This window comes from Ramularia collo-cygni, assembly GCF_900074925.1.
Source record: "Ramularia collo-cygni strain URUG2 genome assembly, contig: RCC_scaffold06, whole genome shotgun sequence".
Classification (NCBI taxonomy): Eukaryota; Fungi; Ascomycota; class Dothideomycetes; order Mycosphaerellales; family Mycosphaerellaceae; genus Ramularia; species Ramularia collo-cygni.
In genome coordinates, this window is record NW_019716260.1 from 1,017,436 (window position 1) to 1,045,359 (window position 27,924).

Here is a 27,924-nt window from a genome sequence, read left to right on the forward strand (position 1 = left end):
GTCTTCGCGTGTCGCCGCCCGTGCGCTTCACGAATAGGTGCCATGGTCTTGCTAATGTGAGTTGTTGATGTTCGGCCGTGTGAGGACTTGCTTGTGTGTTTGTTGAGTGAGGAGCGGCGATCTGTCTTTTGAAGCGCGGGCGGGATTGATTGGGGAATCGAAGCGCGGCGATTTGCTAATTAGACTCTAGGGTGACAGTGATTTCTCGAGTCCAGGGTGATTGCCTAGAGCGCATGTTTTAGCGCATGTCTTCAATATCATCCAAAGGAGTGCCACTGGAAGCATCTTCCTGCGACGCGTCTCTCGCGAGTATATATTACTTCCACGCGAGCCATGGCGGCTACCTAACCCCCGAAGCACAGCTCATGGTATGACGTGAGGGCCGCCTCTGACTATAGCAAGACCTTCGAACGACCGAGAATCATTGGGAAGGGATTTTACTCACACTAAGGTAGGTACCTACCATGGCTGTTCCTTACCGGCTCGCCAAACGGCAAGAAGAAAGCCCTGGAACTCTTCGCCTCCTTCCTACTGGCTCCCGCGAAGCTTATGGCCTTTGTTCARCAGCATGTGAGAGCTCGGCCATAACTATTCCTTACATTGGGCATTTTCTACACGCTTCGTGACGGAATGTGAAGCCCCACGGGCCTCGGCGTAGCGCGCTCCCAACCCATTTCATGCGGATGTATCGATGCACTAGAGGATGACCTCACTTGAATCAGACGAAATGGAAATGCTATCTGTTCGCGCGTTCACGCGATGTTGTGGACAGACGCCCCGAGCTAACCTCATTCGTCGGCCTGCCCTGCATCATCGAATTCATCGGATCCGAGTATCAACGTCCTCATCACAAAGCACCATAGCCTCAATCGTGGCTACGATTCCTGGACTTTATCATCGCCCTGACAGCCAAGATATAGCCACCGCACAAACAAAAGGCGTCGATGACATCTGGACTAGGACGAAGTCTCTGAATTTGTCACCTGCATCGCCTGCCAAGCGCTCTTCAAAACATCTCTTCTGGCTACGTCCGGATCACTTTGAGACGCCTAGAACTGTGTAAGTTAAAGATTCAGGCGTTGAGGAATGTGCGATGATTTGTACGGCGATCAAATTTGTCTGGGTTGTGATACCAATACACTCTGCCCTCAAGCGTGGAGGTTGCAGGATGCCAGGGGCGAGGCCAGCATTGGTTTGCAGCATGAGACAACATCTCTGCAATCAGTGATTTCCATCTACTCACTTGCGATGCCCTTACCCTTCATCTGATATTCCGCAGCCATCTTCTCTTCGTATATGGTTCTCGCTGACCTATCTCCACCTCAAACTGACCTTCTCGTAGCCAGTCAAAGTGGAACAGAAATACTCAAAGATGTTCACACAATCCATCCCGTCGGCTATGCGTGCCTGGCAGTTCAGTTCCACGGCAGGCGGCTTGGAGAATAATCTAAAGCTCAGTTCTTCTGCACCACTTCCCCAGGCGAAGCAAGATCAACATCTCGTCCAAGTCCTCGCTGCCTCAGTCAACCCGGTCGATTACAAGGTCGCCGAAATACCTCTGTTCACCCGATTGTTTCTCTCTAAGCCTGCTATCCMAGTTGGAGACTTTGCAGGTCGGATTGTGGTGCCCGCTTCAGGATCACCACTTGAGCCTGGACAACTTGTGTTCGGTCGGGCTGGCACAGGTATTACAGGAGGTGCACTGGCGGAGTATGCGATCGCCAAGCAGGACAGTGTCACACCACTGCCCAAAGACGTTTCTCCAGCACATGGCGCATCCGTAGCCGTAGTAGGGCTTACTGCCTATCAGTCCATCAGTCCGTACGTGAAGGATGGGAGCAGCATTTTCATCAACGGTGGCAGTGGTGGGACTGGGTGCTTCGGAATACAGATTGCGAAAGCGATAGGATGTCACGTCACGGTGACGTGCTCCACAGAAAACGTCGAGCTCTGCAAGACGCTTGGAGCGGACGAAGTTATTGACTACAAGAGGCATAACGTTGTTGAAGCTCTGATATCCAGCGGTAGATTGTATGTCATACAGAAGCCCTCACAAACTCCACCAGATCCAAGCTGACCGCTGATCGCTTTTCCTGCAGATACGACCACGTCGTGGACAATGTCGGCGCAGATGAGAACCTCTTCTGGAAATGTGCCGATTACACCAGATCAGGAGCAGTCTACGTCACAGTTGGAGCCGCAGTCTCGTGGAAGTCCGCGTCCGATCTCACGAAGAGGATGCTCTTACCACGCTTCTTGGGTGGGTCGCATAGGAAGCATGTCGTCTTTGGCATGGTCTCAAACCCAGAGGAACTTGCTCAAATCGGTGATTGGATGTCCTCGGGCAAGGTTAAGGCCATCATCGATGCACAGCTTCCATTCGAAAAGGCGCCCGATGCTTTTCGTAGGTTGAAGACAGGCAGGGCCAAGGGTAAGATCGTCGTGAAAATGACAGAACAGTGATATCGATTGTAGCTTCTCCGGCCTGGTTCCGGGTAAGAAGATCTTATACATTGACGCGCGAGCCTACAGGCAAGCGTGTCATAACACCCATGCGAAACGAGAGATTTTCGCATGTTGGGTCATCAGAATGATTGCTGTCCGACTTCCGACCCCCAAGTACATTACTGCATGTTCTGGTTCCTCTGTAATGTCTGTTGCATCGCCAGCATTTGTTGGCTTAGATGATCATTGCCACCCTGCTGTCCTCTGCCAAACTGCCCTCCCATGCYAATTCCACCCTGAGACTGATGCATAGCTAGTAGTTGTTGATTCTCTCGAAGCGACGCCATATATTCTGGGTTTGCAGCAGAGTTTCCCGCCACCTGCTGGCCACCATTTTGTGYTTGCTGGGCTTTGATTGCCATGGCTTGTGTGCGCTGCGCTTGCTGGCGGTGTTGCTGTTGGCGCAGCATCATCTGCGAAATTGGGGGAAGACTCTGTGCAATGTTCTGTGGTATGTTGTGGATGCCGTTGTATTGTTGGCCGAGCTGTGCGACCTGAGCTTGAGCAACGCGGATCGCTTGATTACGAGCAAGCTGTTGCTCGTGCGTGAGCTGCGGCTGTTGCTGCTGCTGATGCTGCCCGGCGTTTCCGTTCATGTCACCGCCGTGCTGGGCTTGGGGATGACCGTGAGCACTCATGTTGGGCCGTCCGACCTGTGGAGATCCTCCCTGCCCCATATTAGGGTGCTGCTGGCCTTGACCCATTCCATTCTGCTGAGCTAGCATGCGCTGCCTCAAGGCTTGATTCTGTGATTGCTGTAGCATCATGGCCTGCCGCTGAGCTACCGCAGCCGCAAATCTTGGATCGTGGGGATGTTGTTGTTGGGCAGCCTGCATCTGCATTGCTTGTGCTCGCTGATGATGCTGCTGTCGAATGTTCTGTATCTGCTCAGGGGTCATGTTGGCGACCTGGGCTGGAGAGCCAGCTTGACCTTGCATTGCCATTTGGCGCTGAGCTTGCTGAAACATGGCCATTTGTTCCGGCGTCATGCCAGTCTGTCCAGGAGTTTGCATCTGCATATTGGGAGCAGCAGCTGGGGTGCCCGGTGCGGGGCTGCCATGCGGCATACGTGGTGTTTGCGACATCTGCCTGCCGGGCAATACATTTCCCATGTTCGGGGTGCCATGCTGCACATTTGGTGTAGCGATTCGACTGCCGTGCTGCTGTTGACTGAGCTGTTGGGCCATCAGGTTTGCATTTGGCACCGCGGATGTTGGTCTCGGCGGGCTTCCTGCCTGTTGGCTTGAAGTGCGTGCTAATGGTACACCGTTGTGCTGGACCATTGGAGAGGACTGCATGGGAGTATGATTTCTCGGCGCTGGACTCGCCTGAGCCATCATCTGAGTTTGTTGGAAGTTTGGATTGATCATCATGCCGTTAGAGCCAGGGTGGCCGTGGTTCTGCTGTTGAGCTAGAATCTGTGCCTGGGCCTGTTGTTGGTGATTTCGCGCTTGCTCTCGTGCGTGAAGCGCGCGCTGTGTCATAATCTTCCTCTGTTGCTCATTTCTCGCAGCCTCCGCTCGTTGTGATGCCTGGCTAGCTTCCTCTTGTTGTCTTCGCTGGACTGCTGCCTGCGCCTCCTCTTCCTTCTTGTGCCGCTCGATCTCCTCTTGCTTCTCACGAACCATCGCGATAGTCTTGAAGCGAGTAAATCCAAGCGATGCGGCCGCAGCTCCATTGTCGCCAGAATTAACGCCAGCACCGGAGCGTGCAGATGGTTTAATGCGCTCGTCCATAATGAGCATCCTCCTCTCGGCCTCTGCTGCTTGGGCATCATCTGCGGCCAGTTCAGCAGTGGTTCTCTTACGAGTCTTGGGCGATGGCGGCAAGGCGCTGTGCAGAGGGTGCGCGAGTGCGTCCAGAGCTTCATGGCCAGTGTAGCCAGTCTCCAACAGAAGCGGCGGTTCCGTCGAAAGCAGAACTTCAGCTTGAAATTGATACAGATCCTCAGCCTCCAGACACATCTTTCCCTCCTGGCCCGGGGATCCGCGACCCGCAGCAATAAGCGGAGTCGCCGGGACGGACAAGTGCGGCGTTGGTGGCTGCGCATTGGTAGGTGTGTCGGCACTTCTCCTGTTTACCTTCATTGCGGAAGCCGGCGTGCTGGCAAGGATGAGCATTTCCGCATGGCGCGACAAATCGGTGGGCTGCAGAACGAGAGTCGCGATTTTAGGGCCGCCCTGTTCGGTATTCCGTTGTCTGTCATTGTTGGATGTATCGGCATCTTCAGGTTCCGCGGAATCATGTTGCTCAGCAGCCTTTTTGGGATACGGTGCCAGTGGTGAGGGGGTGATGTAGTTGGTGTACTTGTGCATCGAGTTAGTGGCATTGTCGCCGGCAGTGTCCTGACGACGGGCGCGGTTTTTGCCGTTGGGGTTGCGGTGGTTGTGCACCTCAACAATGAGACATCCATCGTAGAAGGGCGTGTGACTCCCCAGCAATACGTCCATCATCTCATGCGGTACGGTTTCCCGGCGCAAATGTTCGAGGAAGACGCGCATTGGCGAGTCGTTGGGAAAGGAACCCTCCTGTCCTTCGATTTTAAAGTGCGACTGGTGCAGGTGCACCACCATAGATACCGGTTTTCTCGCAAACTTTTTGAGATAGTGTTGGCGTGTGCGTACATATGGCTCGACGAAGCGCTTCTTTCTCGCGGGTCCGCCATCGCCGTTGGTGTCCAGTCCGCGCTTGATGGAGAGTCGAGGAGCGTCGCGACGGGTACGCATCGTATTGGAGCCAGCAGAGATCGCATTACTTGGGCGGGCCACAGCCGCGGTGGCCATCGTGATCGTGTGGGCGCGTAGTGTCTGTAGATGGAATTATACCCTTGGATGCTGGTGATGTCTGAATGTCGCGGGGGAAGATCATGATCAGCGTCCATGCATCCACGTCGGCGAGAAAGGCTCGGCCCGTTCGGACCGCACGCCGAACTGGAAGAACTAGGTATGCTGTGATGTATCGAGCAGGTGCATTTTTGTGTAAGGAAAAAGGTCCTGAACAATTGATTTGATCAGACTCTCGACGCTTTTGGCTCGTGTCACTGCGGGGACCTGTCTTCCGAGCTGAGCAAGTTGACGCTCGGTGGAGCTGGTCATAGAACTCAATCTCATTTATTGAAGCAGATTAGTCAGCCAGAACTTTTTTCTCCCCCGGCAAGCAACTTTTTGAGCTGCTGATCTCGCAGCACAACATCGACTCTTGGCCATTTGTTACCAACATGGCTGTCGACGACCTAATCACCACACTTTCAGACGCAGATGTGTCGGACGAGGAGTTCGAAGAGGAGGAGGCCACAGCCAAAGTGGCTGCTCCACAAGGGAAGAAACGAAAGCGTGAAGGGAAGGACCAAAGCGCAGTGAAAAAGCAGCGCGAGGATAAAGACGAGGATCTAGATTCAGAGTTCGAGTTTGAAAGGGAGGGCGGTGCTGCTGCGCTGGAAGACTTGGACAATTGGGCGTTGAATGGTGGAGCGTTGGAATCCCAACCAGGGAGCATCGAAGCTATTGTTGCGCGGAGGAAGTCTAAACAGCAAAAAGAGGTCGTGTCGGAGAGCGAATCAGAATCTGAGGATGACGGAGAAGATGAGGGCATGGCTGCAGACTATGGTGAAGACGATGGCAGCGAGGAGGAATTCGTCACGGCAATTGATATCCAGGCCAAGGATGGGGCGGACCATGATGGCGACGATGACGACGAAGTTAAGGTCCAGGTACCTCATCCGGACGATATGGTTGCAGATGATGACAGGTCAGAGGATAGCGAGGACAAGGTAGAGGCCGAGAAGCGCAATGCGTTCTTCGTCGCCGACTCGAAAAGCTCTGCCCCAGCGGCAACCGCTTTCCACGCCATGAACCTTTCCCGTCCGATCCTCAAAGGTCTTGCGGCCGTGGGATTTAATACACCTACCCCGATTCAAGCAAAGACCATTCCTGTGGCTTTGGAGGGGAAAGACTTGGTAGGAGGAGCTGTCACCGGATCTGGTAAAACAGCGGCTTTCCTCATCCCCATGCTGGAGCGCCTCTTATTCCGCCCAAAACGCACTCCCACCACTCGAGTGGTGATTCTTATGCCAACGCGCGAGTTGGCACTCCAATGTTTTKCAGTGGCTACGAAGCTTGCCAAATTCACCGACATTACATTCGGCCAGGCCATTGGAGGACTCAACTCCCGTGAACAGGAGAAGCAGCTGAAACTTCGTCCCGACATTGTCATTGCGACTCCAGGTCGTTTCATCGATCTTGAGCGCAACTCTGCGTCTTTCACAGTTTCCACCGTTGAGATCTTARTCCTCGACGAAGCAGATCGTATGCTTGAGGAGGGKTTCGCGGACGAATTGAACGAGATCCTCAACAAGATTCCTAAATCTCGACAAACCATGCTTTTCTCCGCTACCATGACCTCGAAGGTCGACGATCTCATTCGTGTTGGTCTACAACGTCCCGTTCGTCTCATGGTCGATGCACAAAAGCAGACCGTATCCGGACTGGTTYAGGAGTTTGTTCGTCTACGACCGGGTCGAGAAGCAAAGCGTCTCGCGTACCTCATGTACCTTTGCAAATCGGTCTACACGGATCGCGTCATCATCTTCTTCCGACAGAAGAAGGAGGCCCATCGCGTACGCGTCATCTTTGCGCTATGTGGACTCAATGCAGCTGAAATGCACGGATCCATGTCTCAAGAGCAACGTATCAGCGCCGTTGAGGCGTTCCGGACTGGCAAGGCTTCTTACCTACTCGCAACGGATCTCGCTTCTCGTGGTCTAGATATCAAGGGAATCGAGACAGTCATCAACTACGAGGCACCACAGAGTCACGAAATCTACCTTCATCGTGTCGGTCGTACGGCTCGTGCTGGACGAACTGGACGGTCGTGTACTCTTGCAGCCGAGCCAGATCGTAAGGTCGTCAAAGCAGCTGTCAAGTCTGGTAAAGCTCAGGGTGCTCAGATTCGCCAAAGAACGGTTGATCCTTCAGACGTGGATGAGTGGCACAAAAAAGTCGAGAGCTTGGCAGAAGATGTAGAGGATGTACTTCGCGAGGAAAAGGAGGAGAAGGTCCTGCAGCAAGTGGATAGGGATCTCACAAAGGCCGACAACATCGTCAAGTATGCTGATGAGATCAAGGCAAGGCCGAGAAAGACATGGTTTGAGAGCGAAAAGGATAAGGAGGCGAGCCGGGATAAGGGGAGAGCGGTGTTGAACGGTCCGGCTGCGCAGGAGAAGCCAAAGCCAAAGAAGGGCAAGTTGAGTAACAAGGAGAAGAAGAAGTTGGAGGATAGAGACGATCGCCAAGCAGGTATGGAGTGGAAGAAGAGCAAAAGTGCGACGAAAAAGGGCATGGAGAAGGCCGGTGGGAAACCCAAGCCAAAGGGCAAGCCGAGAAAGTAGTAGCTCTCCGCCAACCGACGATTATAAGAATTCGCCCGGAGCTCCCTCTCGCTCGCCTGGCAACAAATGCATGCGTGGAGCGGCGGTGGGTCCACTTCCTCCTACAGCACATTCGAATTAGTCTAATAAGCGAAGCACTATATCACCGGAGGTAATCAGTTGAGCCATTTGTGTGAGGGTAGGGATTCATTTCACGCACCTCGGTAATGCACGAAACCTTTGGCTTTCATGATCACCGAAACTTCCATGTTTTGCTTCAATTCTTCCCCATCAATTTCAAAAACCCGTACAGTGTGAATTCAACTTCAAACAAACTTTTGATGTTGAACTACTTTATTCTTACGGGCATGTTGACGGCTTAGATGTGTATGAACGGCCTCACTTGGATGCCATCACTACCAGGCAATGCGATACCTGCGACTGCCACTGCGACAATCCCAATGCGACGACCGATGCCTTGGAGCTGTCACTATGATCTTTTCGCAGACATCGCCCGTTACACCTCATTACGCTGTAATGGTTCTTGATGAAATACGGTTCCTATGAATCTACATGGATATCAGATCACCGGAATGCTAAATTCGGATTGCCATGCCATGCCATATCCGGTCCACCTCCCAGATACTCGGGCTGTTCAATATACCACACTCTTGACTTTAGCCCTGGTATCCTCTGGTAGATCCTCCGCCTTCACCAACCCAAGCTGCAAAGCATCGCCCCAAAAGAACATGGCTCGATGCTGGGCATAACCCAGATAATCAAACTCCTCATCCTGCTCCGCGGTCTCGTCGGTCTCCTGGTCGGCCAGCCCACTCTGTTGAAATGCATCGTGTGCAACGTCGCCAGATGCCTCTGTTAGTGGCGTTGTGGACATGGGCGAGTCGGGGTCAAACTCTGGCATTCCCGGAACTTTGGCCTGAACGATACCCCATGCAATCCATTGAGCTGTGTTGGCGAGTCTCCAGATCCTGGTCTCATGCATTAGATGCTTGACTTCGGCGTCTTCCGCTGCTTTAGCAGCCACTTCTTGGCTCGTGAATGTTGGCGTCTGAGGAGCTCGAGCGTCGAGCATGAAATCCGAAATGCTAGTTGTGGATCGTCCGGCTGCCGTTCTGCTCAGGTCCGATGGTACCGCACCAGGTACGGTTGGTGTCATTCGTGGTGTGTTGTCAGCTGCGTTGAACTGTGACCGATGCCTGACATATGCCCTGATGAAGCGTTCTTGCTCCTCTGGCGTGGGGTAGCGGTTCGCATTGAACGCATACGGCTTGCGCTTGTCGTGGTAGWTGTAGCACCACTCGGTAAAGTGGTTTGCAAATTCCAGGCCTGGCGTGTTGGCGCTAGCGTATTCAAAATCAATCACCACAAGCTGCTTGTGCGTGTTGGCGGGCAGCAGCAAAGGTGACTCGCCTGCAGGTACCAGCCTGAGAATGTTCCCGTACTGGGTGTCATTGTGAGCGAAGACCAGCTGCTCGCGAAGCTCCTTGGAGCCACCACATTGCGCCTTGAGCCAGTTCCGGTACTGTTCGACGACCGATTTGAAAGTTTCCCAAGGCACGCCACAGATGAGACCGCGCCGCATCCATGCTTTGGACCCTGTCGGTTTGACACCCGGTTGCAATGTTGCGACCTGTGCATCCATCCAGGTGACAATCTGTTCGACGCGCTGAAGCCACTTGTCCCAGTTGCGCCAGACGAATGCGCCATCGTTGCGCTCCTGATCAAGAAGTTCGATCCCATCGTGCAGCTCCCGCATCCTCTTAGCGATCTGTCGGCTTGTGCTTGGATCTCTGAGGTCTTCTGGGGTCAGTGTCTCTGCATGGAAGAACTCCTCGAATCGTCCATTGGCAAATGTTCCGAGTAAACGAGGTCCGATGCGCTTGCGAGCAAGACGTTGGAGGATGGCAAGTTCCGACTCTCGATCGATCAAATGCTCAACCTGGAGGAACATTGAATGTCAGGACAGCTCCCTTTTTCGAGAAACATCGCAGTCGACGTCTCGGTATTACTTACCTGAGGGCCGTAGATACGAAGCAACAGCTTTGGAGGCGGCTTGCTGTACGAGACATTGCCTGCGTTGTCCTTCTTCTCGAGTGGCAAGTGCGCGGGAGGCGACACAACGTACACAGCATTCGTCAATGCACCACTCAAGCGTTGAACTTCGATCGACCCAGACATCTCCATGGGCACCTTTCGCCAACCTTTGAGGCGAAGTGTGTGGGACAAGCGCACGATTTCGAACTTGAAGCGAGACCATGCATCACCGTCACGATAGGAGCGGGTCCGTTTAAGGTCCTCCGTATCCGATTCATCTGATATATCAGACGCTCCTCCAGTGTAGGCCAATGTCTTTGAGTTGTCAAGAATAGCATCACATGAAGGAACCAGCACGTCACCATCGAGATATTCGGTATCAGATGCGCTGGACTGCTTTCTAAGCAGTTTGCGGACGGATCCCCTATGCTTCAAGCTGGGTGTCTTGCGAGTGGAAGAACGCCTCAAGCTGAGAGTGTGCTTGACGATGCGCTCCAGATTCTCCAGGTCAACAGATTCGTCCGATGCGTTGGAGCCACGCCTCTGCTTGGGTTCCGCTGCATCATCAAGAGACTTTGATTTTGGGCTCGTTGGCTCACTGTCATTATCACGATGGCGATGGAGATGGAGTGAATGGTGGCCAGTTTTGCGCATGTGTCGCTTGGCCCTCTTCTCTTTGATCCAGTTGGAAACCTGCTCAACAAGCGACTCAAATTCGTCACCTTCGGTCGTGTCAGCATCGTGAGATTGGTACGCTCCATCCATGGACGCTGGCATAGGTCTCAGAGATGGGCTGGTGAGAGTGGATCTCCTAGAGAGCTTCCGATCTCTCGCATTCTTCACCTGCGGTTTCTTGAGTTCGCCATTTGTGAGGTTCAGCTCCTCCACACTCTTGCGTCTGCCAAGAAGAAGCGGCGAGATGGTCTCTGCATGTGGCGCAATTGTGACGGCTGTAGGAGAAACATTGTCAGCACGAGCGTCTATGTTTGAAAAGGTGGACAGGTTTCAGGTCGGAGGAAGTGTGAACTTTGTCACGGCCATGCACGGAACGACGGAAAATCAAGGTGGCGTGGCATGCCGGCGAGGAGGTGAAGGTTGCAAGAGTGTTGTCGATGTGGATTCGCATCATCGGAAATGGATTGACGTACATTTAGGCGATGCCGTCTGGTTGTTCATGCCAAGAAACGAGCTGGGCGATGCAGGCTGCTTCATGATTCCGGACGTGTCCGACGATGTCACCTTGGATGGCGACATCAGGGTGGTATATGAGAGGCCTGTGTGGTTGCGAGTGGAAAGAGTCGATGTCTCGGAGAGGTGCACTACCTAAAGTAGGTCACTTGGCCGTGCTGAAAGGTCGACGTGCTAGCCAGAGTGGTGAAAGTTGTGGGATGAGATGGCAGTTGTTGTCGCCTGAAAGATGCAGATTCTTCTTCTGGGTGTAGGTACGTTCGGTCACGGATTGGCCTTTGTTGAGGCAACAGCGAGGTTTGGTAAAACGTTGGACAAACACCACCGGGGACTTCTTTGCGAGAGCCCACGAGGAATGATGGTCGAGGCACGTGCGATATCGAACCCTGTTTTGACGGGTGGTCTGGCCTCTGGCTACACCTTTCTACAAGCGGCCTAGAGGTATCATGGCCGAAGCATCTTTTCGACGGCTTCCTACCTATCTTCTGCTTGTGATTTGTATCTTGTCTTTCTGCTGTCAATTCACCTCACAAGCGGCGATGGAAATCATGAAAGATCGTCACGTGTCGACACATTGAAGTTGAGAAAACAGGTTTGGACATCTCCGCTCGCCCCACTCGCAAGTCTGCAAGTCGCCACTGGAACTACCTACATTATATCACCTTGTATCACTATCACTTCCTGACCCAGAAAATCATGCAACAGACGCTATAATCCTTTGTAGTTCAAGGAGAAGCTTGCGTCCTACTATCCTCGAAAGAACCTTGAGGATTAAACAAACGTGACAATTGACAAATCAATCCACTCCAGACTCAGTTGTCATGTACAAGATAATATATTCACTCACGCCGACAAAGCGTCTCCACCCTGCTGCCAATGCTACATAGAGTTACATACGATAGGGAAATGCATCAGAACCAGCCGCCCGGAAACCTTTTCTGACAGAGTCTGTTGTCACTGCAACGTCGATCCAACCACAAACGCCAATTCTTTTGGTAACCCAACAAATGTGCCTGCCCATGGGGTATACCACCGGAACGAGATTACCTCCAAACACGCATAGCCGCCCCACCCTCATTACCAATTTTCGTAGTCGTCATCCTGTGTCGTTGTTGTTGTTGTTGTTGTTGTTGTCGTATACGGCACCGCCAATCACAACTTGAAATGCATGTGGCGAGATTGCTGCATGCGCTTTGCCTGTGCTTTGGCCTCTTCATCGAAAGTCTGAAGGCGCTTCTTCTCCTCTCCTTGCTGCGTGAATTCATGAAACCATTTGAAGAGATTGTTCAGCATCTTCGTCGTCTTCTTCTCGTCCCACAAGGGATCCGCGTGCATGGCAGCAGCCAGCTGTTCAAGCGTGCACTCCTTGTTCCGTTTCCCCTTGGCTGCTGGCTTCAGGTGAGTCCGGAAGTGATCACCAGCGTTATCTGGACGCTTGATAGCCTTTTCGCAGCCGTTTAATGGGCAGGGGTATGGCTTCTCCTTGGAGTGCTTCGTCATGTGACGCTTGAGGTGTTCTGAGCGAACGAACTTGGCAGAGCATTTGGACCCATCTTTTTCCACCCAATTGCATCTCAAATGAGGCTTGGCGCCGTCAGTGTGTTTGGCGATGGCATTTCCCGCAGAATCGTACTTCCATGGTGTGCCCTCGTAGCTAACGAGGATACCATGGCGATCATGCTCAGCCAGCACGTGAGAGGGACCGAGTGTCTTCCGACTCTTCCTTGTGGCTCGTCGATTGACGCGCTGTGGACTGCGGTATTGAAAAGATCCGGGAGATCCTTCAAATTCGTCCTTGACCATGAGGTAGTCTTCATCTTCTGAAGGAACGTAATATGCGGCGTCGGGGCTCTGAGGGCCCACGGTCTCCCATCCACTATAGCCTGTCGTTGAAGAGTCAAAGCTCCGAGAGAACTCTTCAACAACACGCTCGTTTGTATCGTAGTCGTTGAATTGCTCCATGTGATAGTCCTCTTGAGGATTCACTTGGGATGGGATGACAACCTGGGCAGGAGGGAACATTGACGTCAAGTTGTTGAACTCCTGGAACAAGGACGGCTCCAGAGAGGGATTTTGGACAGAGGATGCCGGGTTGGCGTACATCGACGAGGCATCATCATGTTTGGTCTGGAATAGTTCGCTCTTTATTTCAGCGCCTAGGTTGAGTCCTGGCTGACCAGCATGAGACCAGGCGTCACGCATGGGTGACTGGTTGTGAGAACTAAACGTATCGCCAAGCCGGTGTCGAGTAGGCGAGAAGCCGGTCAACTCAACTCCTGACATGGCATGAAAAGGAGCTGCGTTGTACATGCTTTGGGACGGCTGGCCCAAAGAGCATTGCTCACTCATGTTGGCACTCATAGTCGCGTCCTGGTTCCAGCTGTTGTGGGCGAAATGATCGCTGGAATGYATGGAGTGTACAGGTGTAGCCGGCTGCGAGTAGTCGCAAATCGATGATGGTCCAGACGTGGAGGCATCAGACACAGAAGAGTATGCTAATGAGGGCCTCCTCAATTCAATTACAGACTGAGGCGGTGTCATTGGCCATGCAGTTGGGAGACCATGCGGAGACGACTGGTGGCTGCCAAAGGCGCCCTGGGTGTCAATTCCAGGGACTGGCATACCCCGAGCGCGTGCTGGCGTTGGGCCAACGGACATCTTCTTTGAGACTGGCGATCACGTTAGCAAACGTTCAAACGTGGACAATTGCATTCTGTGGGCAGCAACACACTTGGTCGGGTGGACGGATGATGCAGATGACGATTTCAACAAAGGGGAAGGTCAGGTTGTCGCAGGTTTATTAGAATGGAGATGTATGTGGCTTTTCATCGTGACATGAGGTATAGCGGGCGATATTCAAGAGGCTCGAGGACTGACCGAGGTGAAACAAGCTGCACCGGCTGAACGTAGGTGCTTGTGTAGCCTCGACTTCGGGCGAGACTTTTGGTGGGTGGTCCGCGAGGAGAGCTCACTGGCCGGCCTCATCAAGGTGAATGCCAGGTACGACAATGCCCAACGTCGAACGGGGACTAGACTCCAAAGGTTGAGTTGGATTGTTGTGGTCTGCAAGGGGTGCCTCGACTTCTTAGTGAGCGAGACTTTACAAGAGTGTGTATGAGTGGGCTGGAATGGGATGATAATTGCCAACGAAGGGAGGGGGCCTTGCTGAGAATAAGTACTCGTGCAGCTCGACTTCTCATGAACCGTACCCGCTCGCCTTGCAGGCAAGTATCTTGTACAAGCTCAACCATTACGGCCCGTCACCTCAGGGTACTACTGTACTGGAGGTGGAACGCCTCCCTGAGGAATGTGACAGTACCGACATTACCATTTGGGCCTTCTTCCAGCAGGTACATCCTTCAATCGGTGGCGCATAGGGCCGTATCGAGACCACCTGACGTTTGACAGGGGACACAATCCGACAATTGCTCAACTGCAGTGAACGATGTCCTGCTGGCTGATCATTGTTGCGTACTGAGGCGGTGTGCTGCCCCCGCTGTTATGGTATGTGCACGGACTTGTTTCATAGAGCGTTCAAGCAGCGATTGGATCCTTCACAGCAGAGTGTAGTCCTCGTCCATACGATATGCAGCGCGGCCGCATCTTGCATCGTTGCGCAGCAGAACGGGAAGCATGCCAGGCATAACTCGAAGCCCTACTCTCCGCTTGGGGGACTCTCGGGCCTGGTGGGTCGTGGCGTACAGACGCAGGTCCTGGATTGGATCTGCCACAGAGCGCCAACCACGCGCTTGTTGAATTGTAAAGGTTGTCAATCTTGGACCCACAACTAGAGTCTGGAGCCGAATTCGTGGAGGCATTTGCGCTAGTTGTTGGTTGTGAAAGTCTGTCGCCACAACCACACCGGGTTGTTGGAGTTGTATAGTGCCTGTGAGTTATACAGCATATGCGTGACAGGGAGTAGCGCTGTAAATTCGGAAAATTAGCAGACACTTGCAAGTGTTAGCGGGTGCTCCACTCAAACATGTGCATTGTTGATGCTGTATCATTCAGCGATCAATGGCCGTATAAATCATATACCATTTGGGTCGACTCGAGGAAGTTTCGAGCGATTTCATGACATGCTGTCCGGAGTGACCTGCGCTGCTGGGATCATTWCAGCGTGGCATGATCGTTCGCAACGCGGCTGTCCGCGGTGATCGATGCAGGTATCCTGCTGTTCGATGCAGCTTCCCGAGGCAGCTTCCGAAATGCTTCATGATCGAAGCCCCACAGATTCACCCAAGACGTAGCTTTGGTCCTCTCGAGCGCTAGCCTTGCGTGTTCCTGATCTTCAAATGCTGTGCTTCCGAGCCTCACTCGCCAACGTCGTTTCAACAAGCGCATACGGCCTTTCGGGTGCTGATTGGACGCGATTTGTGTAACATGCACCATTACGGACGATAGAGCGAGATGTTCTCAAGTGGATACCTCCCGATCTCCGGATCGCCAGGCACAGGTTTCCCGCGCCTGATTGAAAGTAACGACTCCACAAGAGGAATGCTGTACATCCAGTCAGGTAGAATGGATGGCATTCCAACACACACACGGCCCGATGTGCCGTTTCATTCGACGAGCAAGTCTTCAATTCCGTGGTTGTGGATATGTGGCGATAGACTTCGGGACTTTTCAGCCCTTTGACAGGTTACCTGCTTTTGCGCCATCAGTTTTGAGTACGCAACCGACCACAACATATCGACCACACCTTGCCCGCTGAGTCGCGTGCAAGCGTTTGCTGCGATGGTGATCAAACATGCGATCAACAGTTAGGAATGAGGGTACAAGGAAAACCACTGCCGCGAGTCCATTTCATTAAAAGCTGCAAAAGCGCAATCTATCGGCAGGTTGCATGGTATGTCGGACTCGAAATCATAATGCCTGCAGTATTACAGCCGTTTCGCTTGTCATACGGTGTTCTTGCGTCAAGAAATGTAGGGTTGTAATGCCGTCTTCATGGGTTGTCTCCACTTCCTTCCACCCCGCGTTGGAGCGTTTGTATGGAGTTTACTCCGAACCGTGCGAGCGCTGAGGCATCGCGCCATTGACTGCCTGGAAGCCGGCTTGAAGGATAGGCTTGGCAGTATCTTGCTCTGGAGGCACGTCCTTGGCAGAATTTACCTGCTGAACGATGTCATGGCTGGGAACGATGGTGGACGATTGCATCTCCTCTACCAGCTTTCCAGGCTCGGCTCTACCTCCCGCCTCCTCCTCTCCAGCCTGATGTGCTGTTGAATGCTCGGTGGTCCCATTCACTACCTCAACCCCCTTTTCAACAGTATTACTGCCCTCCCAGCCCTGCCGGGCCAGCTCCCGCGCATTCCGCAAGCCTTCTTCATCCTCACGGATTTGATTTTCCTGTTCCTCAATATCTCCARGGGCTTCTAAGTCCTCCAAGGGATTGGCGTCATCGTCGTCACTTTCATCGTCGATGTCAGGGTTGCCGTTTGCGTAGCCATTCGTATGGGACGGGGAGTATCCCGATTCGGGGTAGGCCGCATCCATGAGATGGTCGAGAGCGCCTAGCTCGTYGCGAGACACCTCGCGCCAATGACAGCGCGCATGTTTCCTCGTGCAGCCCGCGCACGATGTCAGGTTCTTGATGCAATCCATGCGAAGGCGGCGACACCTGTCACATGGCGGAAGAACTCGATCGCCGCGTGGAAGTGCGTCCATGTGAGCTTGACAGAGTGGCCTAAACGGTTGAGTGCTCTCGAGGGCAGCTGGAAGAGGACGGCTGAAATTGTGCTTCGAGGGCGCATGTCCAGAGGTGTATGGATTGCCACCAGTGCTGGATGAAGGTCTGTGTGATGCGGCAGAATTGCTCGGAAATGTACGAGTTGGTGCCGCGGAGTTGGAAGTCGAATAAGACAGCGTCTCGTTCGCTAGCAGATTGTATGGTGTGGGAGATAATGACGAAGCGTTGGATCCTGTACCCTCTTGTCCTTGTTGAGCGGAGTCACTGTGCCTTTGTGTATGGCTGTGATGGTCTACAATATGGCGCAGCTGTACCCTGCCCTGTGTTTGATTGTGCGGCAAGCTCYCAAAATGGCGCAGCAAATCATTGCGAACAGCAGCCGATGAAGCGAGAACACGAGTCGGCTCAATCGTCTCTCCCGTGGCAGTTCGGCCATTCGTCAAGGTGTTAGCAGAGGCGGCGGAATTCCCAGGAGTGGCGGCACTGGCAGCACCGGCAGCACTGACAGTGTTGACAGCTACGAATCCGTTCGAAGAGTCGGCGGTTGCCGTGTGAGGTGCATTGCTTGTCAATATAGCATTTGCTTTCGCTGGCGTGCCACTGCCACCTTCAGCGCGTCTCTCGAGTATGGCAGCTCGGCGTCCCTTGAGACGGTGACTGAGCTGTCTTGTGCGCGCCGCTACCATGTCCGCTGCGTTGGTGAGCTCCCTGAGCTTCGCTTCCAACACGTCGCAAGTCGCAACCTCCTTCTCTTCGTCCTCCCAAATCGGCAAGGGTGGTATCAATTCTTGGCATCGTCCACTGTTTATGAAGAGGAAGTCCTCTTCGCTGATCTGCACTCGTAGCTGCTTTTGCGGATAATAGAATTGACAGACGCGTTTGCCTTCCGAGAACGTGCTCAGGGTGAATTGACCAGGGTGCGAGCGGGCGAACTCAATTACTTCCAGCCAGGTAATTTGTTGAGTTGTGTCTTCGGGGGAGTTGCTGCTAGCATTCTTATGGTGGGAGGCTACGACCTTTGGCGGAGACTCGAAGCACCGCTCGAAGCGTTTGATGAGGATTGGACCCAAAGGACGGGCACCCAGATTTGACGCCAGAGACTCGTGGCGGTCGAGGATGGTGCCATAGGCGGAAAGCAGATGCAGCAGGCCTTGCAGCGTGTCGTCTTTGGTGATGAGTGGAAGGTCTTCGGCGGACTGGCGGGCGAGGTAATTAATGCTCATCTGGCTGCTTGTCTTGGCTGATTTGGCGGCAGGCGCAGACGTTGCAGCAGATGGTGCGCCGACCGAGGGGCTCCTCTTCCGCTTGACCGCAGCGGTGGTCGTGGTAGAATCCGTCGGAGTTGGGGTCGGTGTGGATTCCATTGCTGTCACATTAGCCACCCGTGGGTGTTGATGGGGAAGGATGTGATGAAGGTGGAGAGGGAAGAGAAGGGAAGGGATGATGAGATGAGAGGAAAGGGGAGCGGGCGCCTCCACGCTTGGATCCCGGGGCGGGCAACACCACTCCGCCCTACTCCGCCGATTTCTCGATCTCCGCCGGGCGCGTCGGAACGGGCCCAAGACTCTTGCGACGAGCCTGAAGCATGCACAGCGACCTACTTTGACACCGTCTCGTCCGTTCCGGTGGCAGTAATGTACGGCAGCCTTTTGCTGCAGTGTCGGACGCGCAAGCCACCGCCGCCCTGTCGGAAGGCTGTTCAAAATCGGTTGCTGGAGACCATGGCCCCGCACTCGATTGGCTGGCCGGGAAGACGCGAATGTGATTACTAAGCCGGCCAGCGCGATGCTTCCACTTCATGGTCAAACGAGAAATAATAATTCGTGCCAGCACAATCCTGTTCAACATGTCAGAACGAGCAAATTTCAGWGGTGGCCGTGGTCGAGGCGACCGCGGTGGCCGTGGCAATGATCGAGGAGGTCGTGGTGGAGGCAATGCTGGCGCCGAGAGAAAGAAGGAAAACATCCTTGATCTCTCCAAGTACATGGAAAAGGACATCAGCGTCAAATTCAATGGTGGCAGAGAAGGTCCGAATGCTGAATCAATGATCTGGGGTATATGACTGACTTCTTCTGCAGTGACTGGGACGCTCAAAGGATATGATCAGCTCATGAATCTGGTTCTGGACAATGTGAAGGAGATGACTAGAGGTTTGTGGCTCCATCACATGTGATGAGGCAGCCAGCTAATACTCTTTCAGATGAAGAGGGCAACACGAGCTCTCGTTCACTTGGTCTTTTGGTGGTGCGTGGTACTTTGTTGGTCCTCATTTCTCCACTGGATGGCAGCGAGGAGATTGCAAACCCATTCGTGCAGGCAGATGATGACGATGAGTGATGAGATTGAGATGCTGGGCGACGTGACTTTCACACAGCCTTAGCAAATGCAATTCAGACGATTCAGTCACTCGCGCGAGGCYTAGGTGACAGGACGGATACGRTGAAAGGAATGGTGTCTACAACTAACGACACTTGCGAGGGAAATGACAGAACACACGCGACATATCAAAGCAGCGAGACCGGTACATTAACTGGGACTGTCATCACTTTGTGGGAGACCATGAAAAGCAGCAGTAGCAGCAGCAGTACTGGTAGTACAGTTGCTCAAGCAGATCGACAAAAGAAGACAACATTGGCTCACTTGTCCCTTCTCCCTCCCAAAACTCGATCCTCAATCCGCGTCAGCATCATGAGACCATCATCATCCTACGCGGACTTATTCTCATTCCCTTCCAACCTCACTTCGCGTTGCCACCACTCGCCACTGCTGAATTGGCACTCAACCCAGCAGCATCCATAGTCTCCACCAACAACTGAACCGCATTGCTCTGCAACATATTCTCCCCCTCCAAGATCTTCAACAACTCATACGTCACCATCAAGCCSTGCAACACGCCGAGCCGAGCCTGCTCCAGTTCACTAACCTCCGCCTCCTGCGCCAGCACATCCTGCCGGAATCGCTTCCCCTTGAACAGCTTGAAGTCGTAGTAATCTCCTAGATCCACCACACCAGCCTCGTCCTTGAGCTGCTCAAGCAGAGCGCTACATGCTGCTGGAAGTTCAAGGTGATCAATACTCTCATCGTTGTAGGCACTGGCCAAAGCTGTGTGGCGAAGTGGGAGGGTTTCGAGAATGTGTTGCATTGCTCTGCGTCTGCTTTCCGGCGTGACGGTCTCTGCTGAAATGGTTTCGTAGTGTTGATGGTCTTTGGAGAGAGTGCTGAGGTAGCTCACCCAGTAGATCAGTTCTTGTTCGATGATGGCGCCGAGACGTCCGAGATTCTCAACCGCTGCTGCACCATTGGTGGGTTTGGGTGGTGGTTGAGCTTGCATTGTCGGTGAAGTGAAGATGGAGAGATGTTTGGGTGGATGTGGATGTTGACGGTGTGTTGAACTTCAGTGCATGAGGTTGCCGTCGTTCGCTACTCAGGTAACGTGAAGTCACATTGAATGAGGGAAGACTCGTGAAGTGCCGCTTAGGGGGATCGTCAGAAATCGGAAATGCTTGTAAGTGAATGAAAGTAGTTACTGAGAATTCTCACACCTCAAAGCAACGAAATAATTCATCGTTTACGTGAGAGAGAATGATCCTGAAACGCGCCTCGCTGGAGTAGAGGACATGAGTTGTAGAGTCAGAAACATTTGCAAGAAACACCTAACGAAGCCGGTACTGAAGTCATGGAAGAAGGTGAGATGATGTCCCAACATGTGACTTACATTCCGGACAAACGTTCAAATACTCGTCGTGATTCTRGTAAGCTCACATTCAATGTGATTCACCACAGCTCATGAGAGTGTAAGCACCCAGCGAGTGTCGTCCGGAGACATTGGAGTCGCTGTATATGTCATACAGGCTCTGGGCCCCATGTAGCATCAAGAAGTCTCGCAGTATACGAGAATTCTTCGACTCCGGGAAGGCTTCATTTCAGCACAGTGTGATTGAAAAAGTCGATTCCATCCCAATGTATGAAGTTGATGCGAAAGCACGAGCGGTATCGACTGCAAGACAGCCCAGAGATCATGTTTACCATCAGATCGTGAATCGCRACCTGGTGGATCGCAAGTCTCATGGCCATCGCCGGAAGCAGCCTGGGTTGACGTCGACAGAGGTTCGCTCGTGGTGTCCACTCGTAAGACAATAGCCACCAGCGATGACGAACACAACGCCGTGTCCATCGCCGGTTAGTGCTCATCCCCTGGCCGCGATCTTGACGATATGGCTCCACACCGAGAAATGTCCCTCGCCCCAACACGTCTCGTCTCACACGCGACAGTCGTCAAGACCCCACCACATGATCCCTATAAGCAAGATGAGCCGCGTGATATATCTCCCGGTCAAGGCTAGAAGAACAGACTATGTTCTTCTAGGCTGCATCCTCCGAGCAATGTAGTAGCCCTAGAGAAGCCACGAAGAATGGTTCCAGAAGCCGCGATATTCCTCCACGAGGCTTGACTCCACCATCTGCGGTCGAATTAGTGGTAGCGGTGGCTGAAGGGATGGAGTGGATGGAAGAGTCTCGGTGGGTTTGGTAACAGAAACGCTCGTCGAAGCTTCCGGCTCGGCGTATCCTCGCCAGGAGAGAGTTGGTAGGAACGTTTGTGCCGCTCGGTCCTTCTCCCGAAAAATCGGCAGTGGCTCCGCTAGCAACGRCGACGACCACGGCGACAAGCGTGAGCATGAGCATGAGCATCTCATGATGATGCTGCTCCTCATTTCAACTTGTGGGGAAATTCGGCGGAATATGACCCATGCTGCCTGCATGATGTGAGCGCACGCCCTGCATTTCTGCATGAAAATGTCGCCGATGAACGAAGACCGCACTTTCCCCAAACAACAACCACACCCTAAATAAGCGTGCATGCGCTTTTTGCGTCCTTCGTCGACTCGCCATCATCTTGTGACCTGTCGCTCATCATCCCAAGCACCGCCGTCGTCCAGCAGACTAAAATCGTGCGTCTTGGATCAAGACGTGTCGTCGACAACAACGTTCCACGCCCCCACGGTCTAGAACTTCCGAGGACTCTTTTTCCGATTCGAGCTAGAACGCGATCTTATCCAGGGATTACCAAGGCGCGGATCAGAACTCCCGACCTTCTAGCTTCCCCAATCACGAGAAGCCAGTTGAGATGATTTTGATTTTCTTTGCTTGTGCCGCTTGTTGCCGGTCGAGAGTTTCTGAGCTACCAGCAAACGTTCGTGTCGAAGGTTTGATGAGATCCCGGTCAACGGTGTGGCCTCAACGTCTATCGGGTAGGAAGTCGTCAGACCACTTCAAGGTGGTGGTACTCGGAGGAACGATGGCTGGGAGGAAAGTCAGAGTGGACGACATGCTGTTCGAGCATTCAAGATTGCGGTCTTCAGATAGTGGATGTTCTATGTGTTCTTCCATAATTAATTCATCTTCAGTATGTGGGATATCATATTTGCTCGATTCTCTCCTCCTCGTATAATACAATCAAAAGCATCTTCAAACGCCATCCACGCCCAATCAATCGATCTATTGTGCGGCCTCTTGGGTATCACAGCGAAGATCGCTAATAACGCTAACATGTCAAAAAAGTCGGGTTTGCCGAAACGAATCGCTCAAACGCAGTGTTGAAAGTAAGCAAAAGTTGCAAAAGGGTCCCCCCAAGCATATCAGGCCGTGAAACTCTCCTCTCWCGTCGTAATAGCCCTGTTGCGGGCGTTGTTGTTTAGAATGTCGACCAGACCATGCCACCTTCAGATCGTGCCATGCTGCCGATGCGGAGGTTATCGACCCTCTTGTTGGGCGCATTGGGGATCGGCATGGCAGTGCCTTGAGAGCTGTTGGAGCTCTCGGCGATGCTGCTGGCACGGGAGTGGTGCAGCTTCTTGACAATCTTCCAGCCATCCCAGCAAGCCTTGCAAGCCTTGCTTGGGTGTCCATTTGGGTGATAGCGGGCGTTCTGATCCAAAGGTACYGTGTGTCGGATATGGTTATCACAAACTAGGTTCCCGCACCGTCGACAGTGATGCCGTCGGAAGAACCATGTGAATGACTGGCTACAAATGTAGCATCCCACGGCGGACTCGTCTGGCTTCCAATGTGCGGTGGTGGGGGCACTTGTCACGTCCCCAAGTTCCTCGTCAATCACATGGCTAGAAGCACGACTGAGACCACGGCTCATGGCGTCCACATCGTGATAGTCTCCCTGTTGTTGGAAGAAGTCTGTGGCGAATTCCATGGCATGGGGAGAGTCGGTGTGCATGGTGAAGCTGCTCTCGGTGCTGGCAGGTGGGGTGTCGGGTGCACGGGGGCGACCTGGGATGTCGGTAGGGCGTGCTAGCTTTTCCGCAGGTCGCAATGCGGCAGGCGTGTAGAGGGGTTGTCGCGGCTGTCGCAGTTGCCGTGGCTTGTGGTTGGAGCTGTTGCTGATCGGAGAGATACTGGTGGGGGAGATGTTGGTCGTGGGGGAGGGCGTTTGAGAGCCCAGCTGCTCCACGTGGGATGTCTTGTAGGCGTGCTTTGAGTGGAGGGAGTAGGTCTCGGGTGGTGAGGGCCCCGCTTGAGGGAGTTTGTAGTAGTTGGTGGGCGCATTGGCCTGCGTAGCGAAGGAGGTGGTTGCCATCATAATCGTCTCATGCACATTCAAGAGTGAAGTGAGACGGGTGGATGTTTGTTTGGTTTTGAGGTGGGTGGCTTGCAACGGAACAAAGCGGGAATTGTCGAGAGCAAGACTGGGTATCGAGTCTTGAGATTTGGGAATTTGAGATGGCCGACGCGGACGGCTATTTCAAGAGATGCTTCCCCCGACTTTTGCAATTGGGATTTGAGATTGATCGCAAGTGACGGTGTAGGGGCGGCAGCAAGGGACGAGATCCAACAGCGATCCTCAGATCTAATGCTGGCGGGAATGGTCGGGGTCGATTGGATTGAGGGGATTGGAAGATTGGAGGAGAGATAGCGGCAGATGGACCTCTGACCCGGCACTCGCTATCTTCGACACGGCAAAGGAATGGAAGTGGTGCGCCGCATTGTTGGGTATTGCGGTCAGACAGATGCAGCGGAGGGAGAAGCAAGTATACTACTTGATAGATAACGGCGAGTTTAGGCTTTGGAGCGCCAACCGAAGACCCTGGGCCCAGCAAATGATGACCTTTGCCCGTACCCACCCTGGTCGACCGGCGGCCGGACAAGCTTTCACGCTGCACTTTCAACAAGGGTGGATCACCGACTTTCAACTAGGCTTGGAGCAGTAGTCCTGCGCGTGAGAGGCGAGACGAGGTCACAACGGCGCCGCGCATGCCGGCGACGCTGTGCTGCAGTAACCTGCAGGTGGCGTGGCGCTTATGATGGCGGGAGCGAATGGCAGGCCGCGACGAGGAGGATGCAAACGAGAAATGGAGCCGACATGGGAAACGAGCAGGACACGAAGGAAGGCGATCGAGGAATGATGACWACTGCCGGTGGCTGATCGAAGGTCTGATCTCCCCAGCTCCAACGCTCGCTCACCATCGTATCGACCGTCCATCGTCTGGTCCATCCACGGGCATGCATACGGTAGGTACGGTACATCTATCTCAGCATCATCATCATCATCATCATCATCAACCTCGAGGATGATAGATATTGATAGATGATGGGCAGCAACGATGTGCGCATGCATCCCCGTCGCCTTCATCAAATGCAGCTTCTCATCCATCGATGTGTGCGAGGGATCGGATCCTGGTCGCCATGGTTGAGGAACGTCGAGAATGCGCCAGCCAATCAAATCCGCCGCTCTTATCTTGACAGCCTGCCCAAAGCGGACAAGCGACTTTCCACCGACCCTTGACCGACAGATGCCGTGTCCACGGGCGGGCTGACGAAGACGGGAAGGGCAAGGGAAGATTGGAAGGCCTGCAAGTCCCCTCCCATCCAATCTTCAAGAGACGCATCTCAAACCAACCTCACACAGACGGCGAGTCAATTCCAACCCACCTTTTTCCTCCATATGAAACTCGACTCATCCATCCACTGCAGCACCAACAACCACAGGTGATGTTGGGCTGTCCGAGGCATGGCGTCGGGTGTTTCGAGTTGACATGTGCAAAGCGGGCACTGCAAACGAGGTTCCGGGCGCGAAAGGTTCCTCGGCTCGTTCGTCTCCTGCACGCGGGCTAAACTGGAAAAGCATCTTCATCAACATCATCATCGTCAGCAATATAATGCAATGCGACTTGTTTCAAGCCAAGGCTCCAATTTCCATTCCATCGCTTCGCTTATTTCTGTTGAATACGCGTGGTCGTGTTGAGATATCGACAGTGACATTGACATCTTGATCACAGGATTGCAAAGTCAATACCACAACAGACGCCACGACCTCCATCCATCCCTTCACGCATGACCGTGGCGAGACAACTCTGGTTCCGAGGAGTTACTCCTGAATGATAACGCACCTGTCCGATACCCACAGCCAAGGTTCACCCTGGTTATATCTTCCACCGACTCCTTCGAGATGTCCATCCAACAGACACCAACCTTGCTGCCGCCTCCCCCGGATTCAACACTAACTCCCGCACAATGGGCTATCCTCTCCGCGATATGCAACACAGTCGTGCCATCAATCTCCCGCGTGGGAGGAAATCGCCTCTTACAGCTCCCTGTTCGCCCACACGTCTACAACGCTTCCGTCAAGCGCGTGCATGACCTTGCAGGGGATGCGGCTTCTGGTGAGGAAGTCGCGGCTTACTTTGCCGAGAGCGCTWCAGCCGAGCCCGAATTCCAGCAACACATTTTCAGATTCGTCGAGCAGTCGATGAATGAGACTTCGCGCGGTGGGTTGTTGTTTGTTCTAAATGCATTGAAGTGAGTGTCTTGGCGTGTTGGAAAGATGCCCATCTGACAGTGTCAACACAGCACACGAGCTGGCGCTCTCCTCCTCACGGGCTACACAACAACCCTAGACGCCCTACCAATCCGGGACCGGGAGCAGGTACTTCTCGGCTGGGCGACATCTCGGATCCCACTGTTGAGATCGCTCAATCGAAGTCTGACAGGTTTGGCACGTCTATTCTGGTTGAGAATATCCCCAGCTCTCCCTGCCTTACTTTCCCACCCCAAAGTAGCTTTTAATGCTTCCCCTCCAGGAGCCGGGTTTGAGTTCCGCTTCGTGCAGATTCCTCCCGCCGCTCCTGCGGAGGTGGAGGTCATCGAGACGGATGTCGTTATTGTAGGGAGCGGATGTGGCGGCGCTGTCGTGGCCAAGACCTTGTCGGAAGCGGGATTGAAAGTGTTGGTGGTGGAGAAATCTTACTACTGGGCTCCCGAATATCTCCCCATGAGTGAGGCGGAAGCACCGGTTCTTCTTTTTGGAAATGGCGGCGGTCATGCGAGTGATGATGCTAGTATTACAGTCGTTCCGGGCCAGACGTGGGGAGGTGGTGGGACGGTGAACTGGAGCGCCTCGCTGCAGCCACAGGGCTATGTGCGACGCGAGTGGGCTGAAAAGTTTGGCTTGGAACATTTCGAAGGAGCCGCGTTCCAGGCGGACTTGGATGCTGTTTGCGATAGGATGGGCGTGGGCTTGAAGAACGTGGAGCACAACAAAGCTAACACTGTGCTGATGGAGGGTGCGAGGAAGTTGGGATGGACTGCTAAACCTGTTCCGCAGAATACTGGAGGGGAGGTCCACAATGATGGATATTGTACAAGAGGCTGTCGGACTTGTGCGAAGAAGGGACCTGTCGTGACTTTTCTTCCGGATGCCGCCCGAGCCGGAGCCAACTTTATGGAGGGTCTCGACGTGCAGGAGATTATGTTTGATGCTGCGGATAAGAAGACTGCGACGGGTGTGAGGGGTGTGTGGACGTCTCGGGATGGCCATGGTGGTGTTGCCGGGAGTGATCGTCGCAAGCGGCAGGTGATCATCAAGGCGAAGAGGACCATCATCTCTGGAGGATCGGTTTATACGCCTTTGTTGTTGCAAAAGTCTGGTCTCCGGAATAAGCATATCGGACGCCATCTCCATCTTCATCCCGTGTCCTTCCTCGCAGCGGTGTGGGATGAGGATGTTCGACCTTGGGAGGGAGCCATTCTCACATCCGTGGTGAATGAATTCGAGAATATGGACAATTCCGGATATGGAGCCAAGCTGGAAGTGACAACCATGATGCCATCCTCTTTCCTCCCACTCTTCCCTTGGACGGGTGGGTTGGAGTTCAAGGAGTTTGCGATTAAGATGCGGAGAATGACGGGCTACATCTCTCTGGCTCGCGATCGGTATGGTGGAAGAGTGTATCCGGACCCTCAGGACGGTTCCGCAAGGATTGCGTACACTCCCAGCAACTACGACAAAGCCCACATCCTCGCTGGAATCATCGGACTCGCAGAGATTATGTATGTTGAAGGTGCGAGGGAGATCCACGCYGCCATTCCGGGGGTGGAGCCTTTTGTGCGACCCGCTTCATCCCCTGCTTCGAACATCATCGTAACGGGTGTGGATGCGCCTTCGATCACGGACGTGGCTTTCAGACAGTGGGTTGACAAATTGAAGAAGAGAGGATTGCCATCGCCGGACTGTGGATTCTTCTCCGCGCACCAGATGGGAACCTGTCGCATGGGGACGTTAAAGTCCAATTCGGCGGTGGATTTCAAGGGGAGAATCTGGGGTACCGACGGGTTGTATGTTGCGGACACCAGTGTTTTCCCCAGTGCTAGTGGGGTGAATCCTATGATCACTTGTATGGGTATTGCGAGGAATATTGCAAGGGGTATTGTGGATGATGCTGGGTTGGGTCCGGGGGAGAGGGCGAGGCTGTAGGTGTATATATGTATATCGACAGGATGGGTTGTAGGGAATATAAACGGAATGTATCGAATTACATCAAGGTGCTTTCAACTTGGTAACTATGATGGTTTCTGTCTCGCGGAGTGATTGGATTGACGTGTACCAGATAAGTTGAGAAATGCACCGGTCTGATATTTTGACAAGACTCAACCTCGCTGAATTCTCTTAAATCAATGATTCCGAAACAAAATGTCCACCAACCAAGCCATCCATCATCAAACAACGCTACACACGAAACAACATGGCAGAAATCATCCTTTGAATCTCGATATAACATCCCCGGACCGCCAACATCAACGTCGAAGCAAACGACACTACCCAAACCCTAAC

General features: G+C 53.4%; 12 protein-coding genes; 4 read left to right on the plus strand and 8 right to left on the minus strand.

Annotated features, from left to right (window-relative positions):
• Nucleotides 1-1,372: 1,372 nt before the first annotated feature.
• RCC_04756 (related to zinc alcohol dehydrogenase) lies at nt 1,373-2,463 on the plus strand (the record flags this gene model as incomplete). XM_023770033.1 has 2 exons in its annotated part: nt 1,373-2,031; nt 2,100-2,463. The coding sequence occupies 2 exons, from the start codon at nt 1,373-1,375 to the stop codon at nt 2,461-2,463; spliced, it is 1,023 nt and encodes a 340-aa protein (XP_023625801.1).
• A 161-nt stretch (nt 2,464-2,624) lies between these two features.
• RCC_04757 (uncharacterized protein) lies at nt 2,625-5,288 on the minus strand (the record flags this gene model as incomplete). The annotated part of the gene is made up of 1 exon (XM_023770034.1): nt 2,625-5,288. One exon carries the CDS (start codon nt 5,286-5,288, stop codon nt 2,625-2,627), a length of 2,664 nt encoding a protein of 887 aa, XP_023625802.1.
• A 434-nt stretch (nt 5,289-5,722) lies between these two features.
• Nucleotides 5,723-7,891, plus strand: RCC_04758 (related to ATP-dependent RNA helicase drs1; the record flags this gene model as incomplete). Its single annotated transcript, XM_023770035.1, has 1 exon — nt 5,723-7,891. The coding sequence occupies one exon, from the start codon at nt 5,723-5,725 to the stop codon at nt 7,889-7,891; it is 2,169 nt and encodes a 722-aa protein (XP_023625803.1).
• A 634-nt stretch (nt 7,892-8,525) lies between these two features.
• Nucleotides 8,526-11,179, minus strand: RCC_04759 (related to choline kinase; the record flags this gene model as incomplete). XM_023770036.1 has 3 exons in its annotated part: nt 8,526-9,830; nt 9,905-10,875; nt 11,074-11,179. The coding sequence occupies 3 exons, from the start codon at nt 11,177-11,179 to the stop codon at nt 8,526-8,528; spliced, it is 2,382 nt and encodes a 793-aa protein (XP_023625804.1).
• A 1,086-nt stretch (nt 11,180-12,265) lies between these two features.
• On the minus strand, nt 12,266-13,423 carry RCC_04760 (uncharacterized protein; the record flags this gene model as incomplete). Its single annotated transcript, XM_023770037.1, has 1 exon — nt 12,266-13,423. The coding sequence occupies one exon, from the start codon at nt 13,421-13,423 to the stop codon at nt 12,266-12,268; it is 1,158 nt and encodes a 385-aa protein (XP_023625805.1).
• Nucleotides 13,424-16,114: 2,691 nt separating this feature from the next.
• Nucleotides 16,115-18,169, minus strand: RCC_04761 (uncharacterized protein; the record flags this gene model as incomplete). The annotated part of the gene is made up of 1 exon (XM_023770038.1): nt 16,115-18,169. One exon carries the CDS (start codon nt 18,167-18,169, stop codon nt 16,115-16,117), a length of 2,055 nt encoding a protein of 684 aa, XP_023625806.1.
• A 482-nt stretch (nt 18,170-18,651) lies between these two features.
• On the plus strand, nt 18,652-19,142 carry RCC_04762 (related to snRNP protein; the record flags this gene model as incomplete). XM_023770039.1 has 3 exons in its annotated part: nt 18,652-18,832; nt 18,884-18,955; nt 19,006-19,142. The coding sequence occupies 3 exons, from the start codon at nt 18,652-18,654 to the stop codon at nt 19,140-19,142; spliced, it is 390 nt and encodes a 129-aa protein (XP_023625807.1).
• A 400-nt stretch (nt 19,143-19,542) lies between these two features.
• RCC_04763 (uncharacterized protein) lies at nt 19,543-20,136 on the minus strand (the record flags this gene model as incomplete). The annotated part of the gene is made up of 1 exon (XM_023770040.1): nt 19,543-20,136. One exon carries the CDS (start codon nt 20,134-20,136, stop codon nt 19,543-19,545), a length of 594 nt encoding a protein of 197 aa, XP_023625808.1.
• A 1,031-nt stretch (nt 20,137-21,167) lies between these two features.
• On the minus strand, nt 21,168-21,494 carry RCC_04764 (uncharacterized protein; the record flags this gene model as incomplete). Its single annotated transcript, XM_023770041.1, has 1 exon — nt 21,168-21,494. One exon carries the CDS (start codon nt 21,492-21,494, stop codon nt 21,168-21,170), a length of 327 nt encoding a protein of 108 aa, XP_023625809.1.
• A 1,003-nt stretch (nt 21,495-22,497) lies between these two features.
• RCC_04765 (uncharacterized protein) lies at nt 22,498-23,394 on the minus strand (the record flags this gene model as incomplete). The annotated part of the gene is made up of 1 exon (XM_023770042.1): nt 22,498-23,394. The coding sequence occupies one exon, from the start codon at nt 23,392-23,394 to the stop codon at nt 22,498-22,500; it is 897 nt and encodes a 298-aa protein (XP_023625810.1).
• Nucleotides 23,395-24,051: 657 nt separating this feature from the next.
• RCC_04766 (uncharacterized protein) lies at nt 24,052-24,468 on the minus strand (the record flags this gene model as incomplete). Its single annotated transcript, XM_023770043.1, has 1 exon — nt 24,052-24,468. The coding sequence occupies one exon, from the start codon at nt 24,466-24,468 to the stop codon at nt 24,052-24,054; it is 417 nt and encodes a 138-aa protein (XP_023625811.1).
• A 795-nt stretch (nt 24,469-25,263) lies between these two features.
• RCC_04767 (related to long chain fatty alcohol oxidase) lies at nt 25,264-27,567 on the plus strand (the record flags this gene model as incomplete). XM_023770044.1 has 2 exons in its annotated part: nt 25,264-25,613; nt 25,665-27,567. The coding sequence occupies 2 exons, from the start codon at nt 25,264-25,266 to the stop codon at nt 27,565-27,567; spliced, it is 2,253 nt and encodes a 750-aa protein (XP_023625812.1).
• Between the last annotated feature and the right edge of the window lie 357 nt (nt 27,568-27,924).